Here is a 12,436-nt window from a genome sequence, read left to right on the forward strand (position 1 = left end):
GGCCAGATTTCTATGCTGCCATCTTAGTGTAGAAACCCTTAACCTTGAATCTTTGTTTTAAGGAGACAAACCACACAAGTGTGAGTTCTGCGACAAGTGCTTCAGCCGGAAAGACAACCTGACCATGCACATGCGTTGCCATACCAGCGTGAAGCCCCACAAGTGTCACCTCTGTGACTATGCAGCTGTGGACAGCAGCAGCCTCAAGAAACACCTGCGGATACATTCTGATGAGCGACCGTACAAATGCCAACTCTGCCCCTATGCCAGCCGCAACTCCAGCCAGCTCACCGTCCACCTCCGGTCCCATACCGGTAAGTCTCTGGCCCTTTCTAAGTTCCTGCCCTTTATTTATTTAAAACCCAAGCAACTCAAATGACTTTGTGGTATGAGTAAAGGAATTTGGAATTTGTATGGTGATTGTGAGGTATGTGGTCTTTCTATTACCAGCATAATAGCTTTCAGTAAAACACACAAATCTGACAGCAAGGTTTTATAACTTGACTATGTAGAATGGAACTAGGGAGAGGTACCCAATACCATAGTCAAGAAGCAAAGAATGTATCTAAAATAAAAGTCTGATGTATAAGCTAAATTTCTCAGTAATTTAACTTATTCTCTGGTTGTATGACTTAATTCAGAAACATGTAGCAAAAGGAGTTAGAATGTCATTGCATATCATACATTTTTAGAGCTAGAAGTTAGAATTTGCAAACAAGTTTTTTTTCTTCCCTTTGTGAGACCTGACTGAAATAATAGATTTTTAAAAACTCTTTTAATAAAAAGATACAAAAGAAGTGGTTCCATCATGACACAGAAAAAATGGGAGTTGGAGGTTCATAAGCAGATGAGAATTTTCAGTGAATTTGTCAAAAACAGCAAGCAGATAGGAGTCTGCTGACATTTGAAATTGAGTTTTTTTTTTTTAAAGCTGTGTTCTAGCAGACAAATGGGAGGAAGGCAGACATGAGAGCCAATCTTACATGGTTTAGAACTAATATACAGACTGGCAAGGCCACAGAGCCAGCAGCAAAACAGTCCAACATATGCCCACTAGCAGGTGAAACCCATGCCACCAATCCTCTCTTCCTAAATCGGCATAGTCAACCAATCGTTATCTGTCATTTGAGGGAAATGAGTGGCATAAAATGAGCCAAGTCTCATAAATAACAAATCCTGTAGATACAGATTACTTGGGTAATAAATAAGAATTTTAAAATTCTAATTGGCATCCATCCACTGCCAGAAATGCTGCATCCACATAGGGTTCTGTGGAAAATTAGTACAAAGAGGTATTGATTTCAGTCAGGGTTGCTGGCATATAAAGTTAAAGAAATTTCCCAGAGATTTGAAATAAAAATTGGGTTAGAGAACTGAGAAAGAATAAGAAACTGGAAGTCTAGTTTCTGATTAGGTCTAGAAAGTAAAGAAAACAGAATTGAGGAACTCAAATGAGAAATAAGAAGACTGTCCCAATTCTAAGGAGCCATGTGTCCTCCGAGTGAAAGGACTCATGAAATGCCAAGCAGGATGAAGAAGCAACAGGGGGAGTCATATGTACAAAGACTTCTCAGTCATTTAGCTTTTAGGAGACAGTGGAAAATGCCTGCAAAATTGGGAAATGAGTTTGAACTTGAATTCTATACCCAACCAAACTATCTCAAGTCTGAGGGCAGAATAGACAAAGATATGTGCGGACTCAAGACTTTACTCCCATCCATCATTCTAATGGAAATTACTAGAAGATGAACTCTCACAAAGCAAGGGAGAAAAACAAAGTTTGGTGTGAGATATTTGATATCTGACTATTTGAGTATCTAAATATAGCTGAAATTGCAATAAAAAGAAATATCAGGATGATATTTGTATGGAAAGTTTAGAGAAGAAACTCTTAGTAGATCAGAAATTCAATAACAAGTTCCACATAAAGGTTATATACTCAAGAGACCTGATGACTTTGAGATTATGGTGAGACTTTTCTCTCATGAAATCTAGTCAAGAGCAAGTTAAAATGTGGCACAAAATGAGCATGTAAGATAAGTCAATTTAACCTGGTACTGAGGACTCTATCAAATGGTCCAGAAGTAATAGTGACTCTATAAGAGTGAAAATCACAACCCACAAGATGTGGGAGGAGGTTGGGGGTGATGAATGCATAAGGGGTGCAGGATAAATGAGTTCCTCATCTTCGCTTATTGTCGCTGATGGTTGTTGAAAGTAAGCTCTGAAAGAACTGGAAGTCATTAGCAATGCCTCTTGGGAGGGAGACTGTAAATTAGGGAGGAGAGTTTTCATTCTTTGCCCCTTGTCTCCTGCTACCATATTTGTGTGTTAATTTTATAAACAAAAATTCAGTCTGTACTTACAAAACTAGTAACACAAGCCAATTAACTGATAAAATGTCTCTTAAACACTGTGGTAAGCATGTTCATAAGTCTTAGCTTGATTTGGGATAGTTGTACATAACTTAAATCTCACATCTTCCACTTTCCGTGGTCAATTTTGAGATATCAGGTTAAATGAGAACATAGAATAATTGAAATTGACAACGTGTCCTTGTTAAGAGTGTGGGTTTGGATGCAGGGTGTTTGGTGGGTTCAAATCCCTGCTGTTTGCTGCAGTCAAGTCACTTGACTTCTGAGCCTCAGTATTCTTATCTGTAAAGTGAGGGCAACAGTGGCTACTCACAAGATTGTTGTGAGGGTTCAGGGCGTTAATACAAGGAAAGTGCTTGGCACAGTGACTGGGCCATGGTGAGAAGCTCAGTGCGTGTCGTCACCTGTAGGAGGCTGCGGTAGTTGGAGTTCAAAAGACCCAACAGTCTGGTTACATACAGCCAGCTGTTCTGACGCATGTGTGGGGGGTTTTGTTTTTGCCTGCCTGCTCTAATGGAAACACACCTTCCATTGCTAGGGGACACCCCCTTCCAGTGCTGGCTCTGTAGTGCCAAGTTCAAAATCAGCTCGGACTTGAAAAGGCACATGATCGTGCACTCGGGGGAGAAGCCTTTCAAGTGTGAGTTCTGCGACGTGCGCTGCACCATGAAGGCCAACCTCAAGTCACACATCCGCATCAAACACACCTTCAAGTGTCTGCACTGCGCCTTCCAGGGCCGGGACCGGGCCGACCTCCTGGAGCACAGCCGGCTACACCAGGCCGACCACCCCGAGAAGTGCCCCGAGTGCAGCTACTCCTGCTCCAGCGCGGCCGCCCTGCGCGTGCACAGCAGGGTCCACTGCAAGGACCGCCCCTTCAAGTGCGACTTCTGCAGCTTTGACACCAAGAGGCCCAGCAGCCTGGCCAAGCACATCGACAAGGTGCACAGGGACGAGGCCAGAACGGAGAACCGGGCCCCGATGGGCAAAGAGGGGCCCCGAGAGAGCAGTTCCCAACACATGGCCAAAATAGTGACTCAGAGGGCCTTCCGCTGCGAGACCTGTGGCGCTTCCTTCGTCAGGGACGACTCGCTGAGATGCCACAAGAAGCAGCACAGTGACCAGAGTGAGAATAAGAACTCGGACTTGGTCACCTTTCCACCTGACAGCAGTGCCTCTAGCCAGCCTGGCACCGTGGTCTCCGTCGGGCGGCTTGAGGGACCCCTGGAGCCCAGCCAAGACCTCTAGTTCAGCCGAGGAGAGTTGTCAGCTGTGGAGAATCCCAAAACAAAGGCTGCTGCCCAGCCCTCCAAGCCACACTGATCATCAGCCCCTGGCAATGCCTGCTCCTGTTTTTCAGGCTTCTAGAAGCAATGGCCGAAGTGGCTGTGGTGTAAGGACCATGCCAAGCAACATGGTAAAGACGCTTCTCCTTGTTACCATCTTCCCACCAAGAATGGATGAGCCAGTTGGCTTTGTCATTCAAAGGTGGGAGCCGTGGCGCACTGCTGCGTGCAGTAGGGATAACTTCTTTAAGATGGATTCCAGTGTTAAAACTGCTCTGAAATTCCTAAATCTTTAAGAGCATTCTTAATGATGGAACTATTGAACTACTTAGATGGCATAGAAAATGAATTGTAAAGTGCTCTGTGTAGTGGGACAGAATTAAGATGGGAACGGACACATGGAGCGTCTCCAATGGCTGCAAAGATTCTATTACTTAACCGGGTGGTGGTCTCAAGATTCTTCGTCTTGTCGTGTTTGTGGGGTTTCCTTGATCTGTTGTTTGACCATAAAGAGGCAAATGAAGAGGAACGTTTCCTTTGTCTTTACATTCCGGTGTAGACAGGCTGTGGTGTGGAGTTCTCCAGCCCCTCATTCAGTAATTGAATTATAAATGCCCGTGGGATTTCTTGTTGATAGCGAGAAAATCCAATTTTGTACTGCAGTGACATGAAATACATTTTGATATGTAGGTGGCGCCAAAGATCAAGCTAACAATAGACCAGCCAGCCATTGTACTTTGAGATTCAAAATTCATACACTTGTATTTATGAAGAAAGCACTTGGGGCTAGTAGGTCCTGAGAGGGGTTCTGGGATACGTGATGTGAGGGAGAGACCGGCATGTTTTTCCTCACGGGAAGCACTTAACAAGTGAAAACCCACCCTTTCATCCATGAACATTTATCTCTGTTGACCTAAGCTTAGAGGCTATGGCATCCCAGTTTGCTTTGTTTGTTCTACATCGACATCTTTTTATTTTTCCTTTCACAAATAGAGTCTGCATTAAATACAACTCTTGTGTGCCCTCATCCACCTAAACGTGTATGCTTTTAAAATAGTTTAAATAGGTCCGTTCTTTTTGATAAACTAGGAAAGAGGACATGAAGACAAATTTTTATAGATTGTACATGGGGGGTGGGTATTTCACTTACAAAATGGCAAGAGGTACTGAGCTTATTTTGTTATGACAGTTGTTTGAACAAATCTGATCCCATTTATTTAAGTTTTACATCAGGCGGTAATCATGAAATATTGAATCTCTTTATTGTATGAAAAAAAGATTAAAACGATGGCAGAGACTTTATAATGGTATCAATCATTTCTTTCCACTGCAATTGTTATTGTTCAGAAAAGTGGTTAGTGAATGCTGGCGCTGTTGCACAAATTCTGTTGTTACCATTACACTGTTGGTCATGAGTCTTATCTACGTTTTCTGTTCTAGAAACAGAAGTGTTGTTGACCTTTCAAGTGGAAACCATAGGTCAAAATCACATATAAATGTTCCTTGTCTATCTGGAATGATAACTCTTCAGCTACATAGGATTCGACCTGTTAAAAAATCAGCCTTTCTGGAAGGTGGACTTCTTTTGTTGTCTTTGACAGCTGTGTAGACTTCAGTTCAGGGTGCCATCACAACTCGTTACCCCTTGAGTACTAACGATCAACCAGGCACTTTACCTATTCACCCATTTCATTCTCCTCAGTTAAAAGTCTTAGGTTAGCATCGTTGTTGCCTAGCAAATTGAGATTCACTGTACAGCGGGGGTTGGCAAAATGTTTCTGTTAAGGGACGGATAGTAAATATTTTAGGTGCTGTGGAGACATAAAGTCTTTTTTGCATCTACTTAATTCTATGATTTGGGAGCTCTGGTAGTGTAGTGCCTAAGGCACTTGACTGCTAATCAGAAGGCTGGCGGTTCAAACCCACCAGCCACTCCTCGGAAGGAAGGTGGGGCAATCTACTTCCGTAATGATACTGCCTCGGAAACCCAAGAAGGGGTCACTGTGAGTCGGGTCCGACTCAACGGCACATAACAACAACAACAACAAATTCTATGATTTAGCGTAAAAGCAGCCACAGACAATAAGTAAAAAAATCAATGTATCGCTATGTAAATAAAACTTTACAAAAACAAGTGGGAGGCCATATTTGGCCCATGGACCATAATTTGCCAAACCCTGAGGGTAGAGCAAGAGTGCCTGGGTGGTGCAAAAGTTTACACCTGTTTAGTTTTTAGTTTGGGCTGCTAACCAAAACGTTGCAGGTTCAAGTTCACCCAGGGCACCTCAGCAGGAAAGTCTGGTAGTCTACTGTAGAAGAATCAGCCATTGAAAGTCCTATGGAGGCAGTTAGACTGAAGCACATGGAGTAACTGGGAGTCAGGATTGACTGGATGGGCAGCTGGTGGCTGGCTGCAGAGTATTTTTATCTGAATTGGTAAGTGTGACTTGAAGAACATGTTCAAAGAGACTGAACTTTCTGGAAGAGACATAAATAAGATTTGCACAACGCTAAGAATGCAGTTCAGGAGACTAAGGCTGAGTTAGGACTATAAAAATAAATGAATAAAATTTGAAAAAGAATATTGAAACTGGCAAGAACTCAGAGGATTTTGGGAAAAAAAAGTATGAGGGAAACCAAGAACTTGAACTTTCAGGAGGAGGAGGTGGTTTTCCCCCTTTTTTGTTGTCGAGAAAAGTAGAAGGTGGCAATGAACGGTGTTAAATAATTCAGGAAATGGCTAAACTTGCTGGGATGGGATTTAAAATACACAGATAACAGCAGACTAGAAGTGAGAAACCAGGCTTCATGGCTAAGGGGCTGCAGATTTGGCAGTGGCGCTCTGTAACATCATTGTGCATCTGGGAGAGGGACGGACAGTTTACACTTCACCTTCACCTGGACCCAGGGGTCAGCAAACCTTTTCTGTAAAGGGTCAGATCGTAAATACTTTGGGCTTTGCTGGCCCCAGACAGGTTCTGTCAAATTATTCAACCTGCCACTGTAAGGAAAGCGGTCACAGACAATATGTAAATGGCTGGGCCTGGCTCGGTGCCAATAACATTTCATTTACAAAAACAGGACACTCTTTGGTCTGCAGGCCATAGTTTGCAAGCCCTGAGCTAGGCCACTGAGTGCAAGCAGGAGCTTATGGATTAAGATAAACATGAAGAGGGTCCACTTTAAGGCCGGTACTGCTCCAGGCAATAGGTAGTTGAGTCCCAGGCTGGGTCATGGGAAAAACTAGAGCCTTTTCCATAGCTTGTTGCTATGTCTTTATCCAGATCAATTATACAGTCTCTGAGGAGCCCTGGTGGTGCAACAGTTAAGCCCTTGGCTGCTACCTGAAAAGTTGGTGGTCCAAACCCACAGTGGGTCCATGGAGCATGAAACTCGGTGATCTGCCCCTAGGACGATTACAGCTTAGAACACCTTGTGGGGCAGCTCAACTCTGTCCCAGGATCACTGTGAGTCAGAATCCACTTGATGGCACCCAACAACAACAGCATACAATTTCCAGGGAAGCATCCAGGAGTCAAGATGACACCCTGGTTCACACACTGCTTGGTGGTGTCTTGCTGCCTCCTGTATGAGACAACATGATTCTTTTTGTTTCCTGTGTTTAATTTCCTCCTGAAAGGATGAACTTCACTTCATCTTGGTGTCATGACTAATGAAATCTTCAGGACTTGGGATGAGCCAGGTACTCTGAAAACTACTGTTTGACTCTCCTCAGGTACTGTGGGCACTAGAATGAAGCAAGCCAGGCCCACGATATAGGGACACCAAAAACTCTAACCAGGAAATATTTTAATGCGATACTGGAGGATATATGGTGAAAAATCTCTCTCCCGTCCCTGCTCCTCGCTTTCCCCTTCAAGAGGCAGTCACCTTTAGCAGCGTCTTGTGCATCTTTAAAACTTTCCATTTAGTGTTTGTCATCATGACTGTCTTTGTGTAGGATTGGCTGCCAAAGATAATGATGGTAGCTGCCTGTGCCAGCTGTTGCTCTGAGCCCTGCAACTGTCTCCATTGCACATGGCAACTTTGCAACGTAGCTGATTCTGGCTCCACTTTTCAGAACAGGCTCCTGAGGGAAGAGTGATCAGACACATAGTGACCTTAGGAGAGAGCCCTAGTGCCAAGGAGGACACCACTTTGTGATACCCTCCCACTGCCCATGTGGAAGTGCCTGGCATGGCATTGAAGGCCCACTCTCTGCCCTCAAGCTCCTCCTACTTCCCCAAACTCCTTGTTACACACCAAGCAGCATCAGTCTTTGTTTTTCCCACCCGATGACTAATGTCCACTCCCCCTCCCACTTGCTTTTCCTTCTCTACTTCTTCCAGCTACACATGTGGCCTGAGAGAGGCATGCAATACTAGACTACCCTCAGGGTCATTGAAGCCACCATGGGGATGCGTTGCTGCACATTAGAGTGCATTGCCTGTGCCCATCCCATTAAAGACTAACCAACTGATTAGCTGCTCCTCCTGTTCTTTAACGTTATTTCTCTAACATTGTTTTGGGGAGGCCAAGACAAACAGGACACTCATCCTCCTAACCTTTCACCCCTCTTCCTCCTCTGTGTTTTTATATTCAGTGGGAACAGTGACCGAGCTGTATACATGGGCCACTCAAATTGGAAAGCAGTACTGGCTAAGAGTGTTAGGTGGTGTATCATTGTTTGTTGAGATATGGTCTTATAACAAACAACTCCCCAAAGCTGGATGGCTTACACGTTTGTTTCTCTTGCTTATGGTTGACTATTGCAGCTCTGGTTTGGGCGCCTGGTTAAATGGGCTTGGCTCAGGGTTCAGGTTGGGCTCAGGTCTATTCCATGAGTCAGTGACCACCGTGAGATCCACAGGAGTGCAAGAGCAAGCCCACCTCTGAGGTCTGCTTGAAGTCTGTGCTTGCATCTGTCTGCTAATGTTCCATCAGCCAAAAGCTCAACATCAATGAGGCAGCGAGAGATGTTTTATCTTCAGTGGGAGAACTCTGCAAAAGGTGTGGGTATTTAACGGTACAGTGAATAAATAGTTGGGAACAATAATCTAATGCAGGGGTCAGCAAACAACAGGCCCCAGGCTAAACCCAGCCTGCCCTCTGTTTTGTAAATGTTTTATTAGAATCTCAGTATACAACTGAGGTAATTGTAGGATTCACATGCAGTTCTAAGAAATAATACAGAGAAATCCCTTATACACTTTATCCAGTTTCATGCAGTTGTTTTAAACATGTACAACCTTGCAAGTTAAAAATGGTTTTAAATTTTTTGAGTGGCTAAAAAAAAATGAAAGAGAATATATTTGACAGGTGAAAATGGTGTGAAATTTACATTTCAGCGTCTCTAGATAGCATTTTACTGCAGCACAGCCTCGCCCGTTCAGTTTCTGATGGTCTGTAGCTGCTCTCCTCAGCACTGGGGGAGTTGAGTGGTTGCCACAGAGACCATCTGGCCTGGAAAACCTCAAATATTTACCCGGCCCTTTATAGAAGAGGCTTGCTGACCCCACTGTAACCTACCATAGTTGACTATCACTCAAGTAACAACAGCTTACACGTGTTTTGTGATTACTATGTGCCAGGCAGTCTTCTCAGTACTTCACTTACCTTAACTCATATAGTTGTAACAAGACTGTCTTGAGTTGATAAGCACTCTTATCCCCATTTCACAGATGAGTCAACTGAGGCTATGGGACTTGCCCAAGGTCAAAAGGATAATAAGTGGTAAGGCTGGAATTCAAGCCCAAGCAACCAGCTGGAGATGCAGCATTAACCACTGAGCCACTCCAAGCCTGCTTGGCGGTAACTCAATGGCAATGCACATCTATTCACTAATTGAAGTTAAGCATAAAACCGCATTGAATGAGGTGTGTTCCAAGGGCCCCAAAGCAGCATTTCATAGCATCTTTACCATCTTTGTTATTATGTGCCGTGGAATTTCTAACTCCTAGCGCCCCTGTGTGACACAGTAGAACCACTCTATAGGGTTTCCTGTTGTTGTTGTTGTTATGTGCCATCGAGTCAGACCCGACTCATAGCAACCCCTCCTTGGGTTTCTGAAGCAGTATCGCTACGGAAGTAGATTGCCCCATCTTCCTTCTGAGGAGTGGCTGTTGGATTTGAACCACCAGCCTTCTGGTTAGCAGTCAAGTGCCTTAGCCACTATGCTACCAGAGCTCCCTAGGGTTTCCTAGGCAGTAATCATCAGGCCTTCTCTCCTGTGCAGTGGCTGAGGGGTTCTAACTGCCAGCCTTTCGGTTAGCAGTCAAGCACTTAACCATCACAGCACAGGGCCTCCTTTTCACAGTCTTTATTGAATTCTATTCCTACTTTAAGACCCTTTTCAAACGGTACCACCTAAGGGAGCTCTGGTGGCATAGTGCCTAAGGCACTTGACTGCTAACCAGAGGGCTGATGGTTCAAATCCACCAGCTACTCCTTGGAAGGAAGGTTGGGCAATCTACTTCCGGAGTGATACTGCCTTGGAAACCCAAGGCGGGGTCCCTATTCGACAGCACATAACAACAACCACCTTGCCCCACCCAGTAGTGCTTTCCCTTTCTTCATTCCCAGAGCAATATGTGTTGCTATTGTTGTCGTTAGATGCCATTGGGTCCGCTCTGACTCATAGCTCCAACTCCTGTTCAAATGCCAGCAGGGTCAGCCATGGTGGACAGGTTTCAGCAGAGCTTCCAGACTAAAACAGACTGGGAAGAAGGATGGGGCCATCCACTTCTGAAAACAACTGGCCACTGAAAACCTTATGAATAGCAGTGAAGCACTGTCTGATACATTATTATAAGCAGTCAGTAGTGTTCATCAAGTTTTGCTTTTATTTTTTTAACTTTTATCTTGTACATCTTCCTCCTCTCCAATGGTCAGCTCCCCTGAGGACACGGACCCTGAGATGTTCAGGCTTGTGCCAGGTTCTACGAGTACACACCAGACTGGAGCAGACTGTCAGAGTTTGCAGATTCGACTATGAAATGTATGAAACACCAACATGGTATAATTTATGACGGGGAATTTGGAAATTTTGCCTCTGGGTGTCTGAGTGGTTTTGCAGTTTGATGCAATGAAACACTCCTGATGCTGAGAGGTTGTTGGTACAGGAGGTGGAATGAGACGCTCTGACAAGGAGACAAGCCGTTTCTGGTACAGAAAGGGCTCTGACCTTAAGGACTTGGAATGTTTTAAAGTAACTGTTTTCTGATTACAATAGGAATATGTGGTCACAGGAGGAAAGGTCGACAAGCAAACTAAAAATTACAACATAAAATCCAGCCGTTGCAATGTGTTGGCCACCAACTCCAGTGCCTTCAGGCAAGTAAGGAACTTGCAGTTTTCCTTGTCGTCAGTGCCATGATGAAAAGGTTTGCAGAGAGCTGTGAAGTGAAGCCATATTTCTTAAGCATGAACTCTATGTAGTGTGGTGGCTGAGAGCCCCAAGGCTGTGGTCAGGGCGCCTGCTTTGAATTCTGGCTTCCTTGTTTGAGTAACTGCATGAACCTTTGTCGTTTTGGGACAAATGACCTTTCTGCGTCATTGTATGTAAAGTGTAAAATAGGGATGATCCCAATGCCTCCTCATAGAGTTGTTGTAAAGATTAAATGAGTTAATATATTTAAATATTTAAGGAGCTCTAGTGGTGCAGTGCCTAAGGCATTTGACTGCTCACCAGAAAATTGGCAGTTCAAACCCACCAACAGCTCTGCAGAAGGAAAATGAGGAAATCTTCTTTCTTAAGGATTTAGTGCCTTGGAAACCCAATGGGGGTCGCTAGGAGTGAGAATCAACTTGATGGCAGTGGGTTTGGGTTTGGGTAACACAATGTTTGGCACATAATGAGCCTAGGTCATGGGCTAGTTATTATTTATACTTTTAAATGACTACTTAATAACTGCAGACAATTTGCGACGACTCGTGTCTATGAGGAAGTCTAAGAGTTTCCTTAATCCCCAAATCATTTATATGTGACTTTGAAGTTTATTATGTAATTTTTATATTAGATTTACATTGTTAACTATAATTTCTGATGTTCATACTTGAATTAGGACAAACCAACCCAGATCTTTCTTTATCTCCCTCTCTTTGGTCAAGCAAAATGCCTATACTTTGAAAATAAAGAGACAACTAGGAATGAGGATACACAGTAGAATAGAAATTCATCTACTCATTGTGAACAAACTTGAACTCCACAGCCAGAGACTACTTGGGGAAGGAATTCCGATACTTTGTTAGCTGCTGTCACATCACCTCCAAACCATGGCGACCTTATATATAACAAAATGAAATGTTACAGGTCCTGTTCATCTCCATGATTGCCGGTACGTTTGCGTCCATTGTTGCAGCATTGCTAAGTGCCTTCCAACCTAAGGGCTCATCTTCTACCACTGTACTGAACAATGTTCTGTTGTGATCCATGTTGTTGTTAGGTGCCGCCGAGTCAGTTTCAACTCATAGCGACCCTGTGTGCAACAGAAGGAAACACTGTCTAGTCTTGTGCCCTCCCAGCAATCATTGCTGTGCCTCAGCCCATCGTCACAGGCACTGTGTCAATCCGTCTCATTGAAGGCCTTCCCCTTTGTAGCTGACCCTTTACTTGGTTGTTGTTGTTGTTATATGCTGTCGAGTCGGCCCCGACTCATAGCGACCCCTCCTTGGGTTTCCAAGGCAGTATCACTACGGATGTAGATTGCCCATCTTCCTTCCGAGGAGTGGCTGGTGGGTTTGAACCGCCAGCCTTCTGGTTAGCAGTCAAGTGCC

The 12,436-nt window shown here is 44.2% G+C and overlaps 1 protein-coding gene across 1 annotated transcript in view; it reads left to right on the top strand.

Annotated features, from left to right (window-relative positions):
* LOC103194966 (zinc finger protein 64-like) overlaps positions 1-3,623 on the top strand; it is a 19,596-nt gene extending 15,973 nt beyond the window's left edge. The window contains exons 4-5 of the mRNA XM_042780631.1: positions 63-314; positions 2,914-3,623. Of these exons, the coding sequence (XP_042636565.1) occupies positions 63-314; positions 2,914-3,623 (962 nt within the window). The remainder of the gene's footprint in view (positions 1-62; positions 315-2,913) is intronic.
* Positions 3,624-12,436: the final 8,813 nt, after the last annotated feature.

Source organism: Orycteropus afer, unplaced genomic scaffold (assembly GCF_000298275.1).
Source record: "Orycteropus afer afer isolate SDZICR_OR568_19922 unplaced genomic scaffold, OryAfe1.0 scaffold00049, whole genome shotgun sequence".
Lineage (NCBI taxonomy): Eukaryota > Metazoa > Chordata > Mammalia > Tubulidentata > Orycteropodidae > Orycteropus > Orycteropus afer.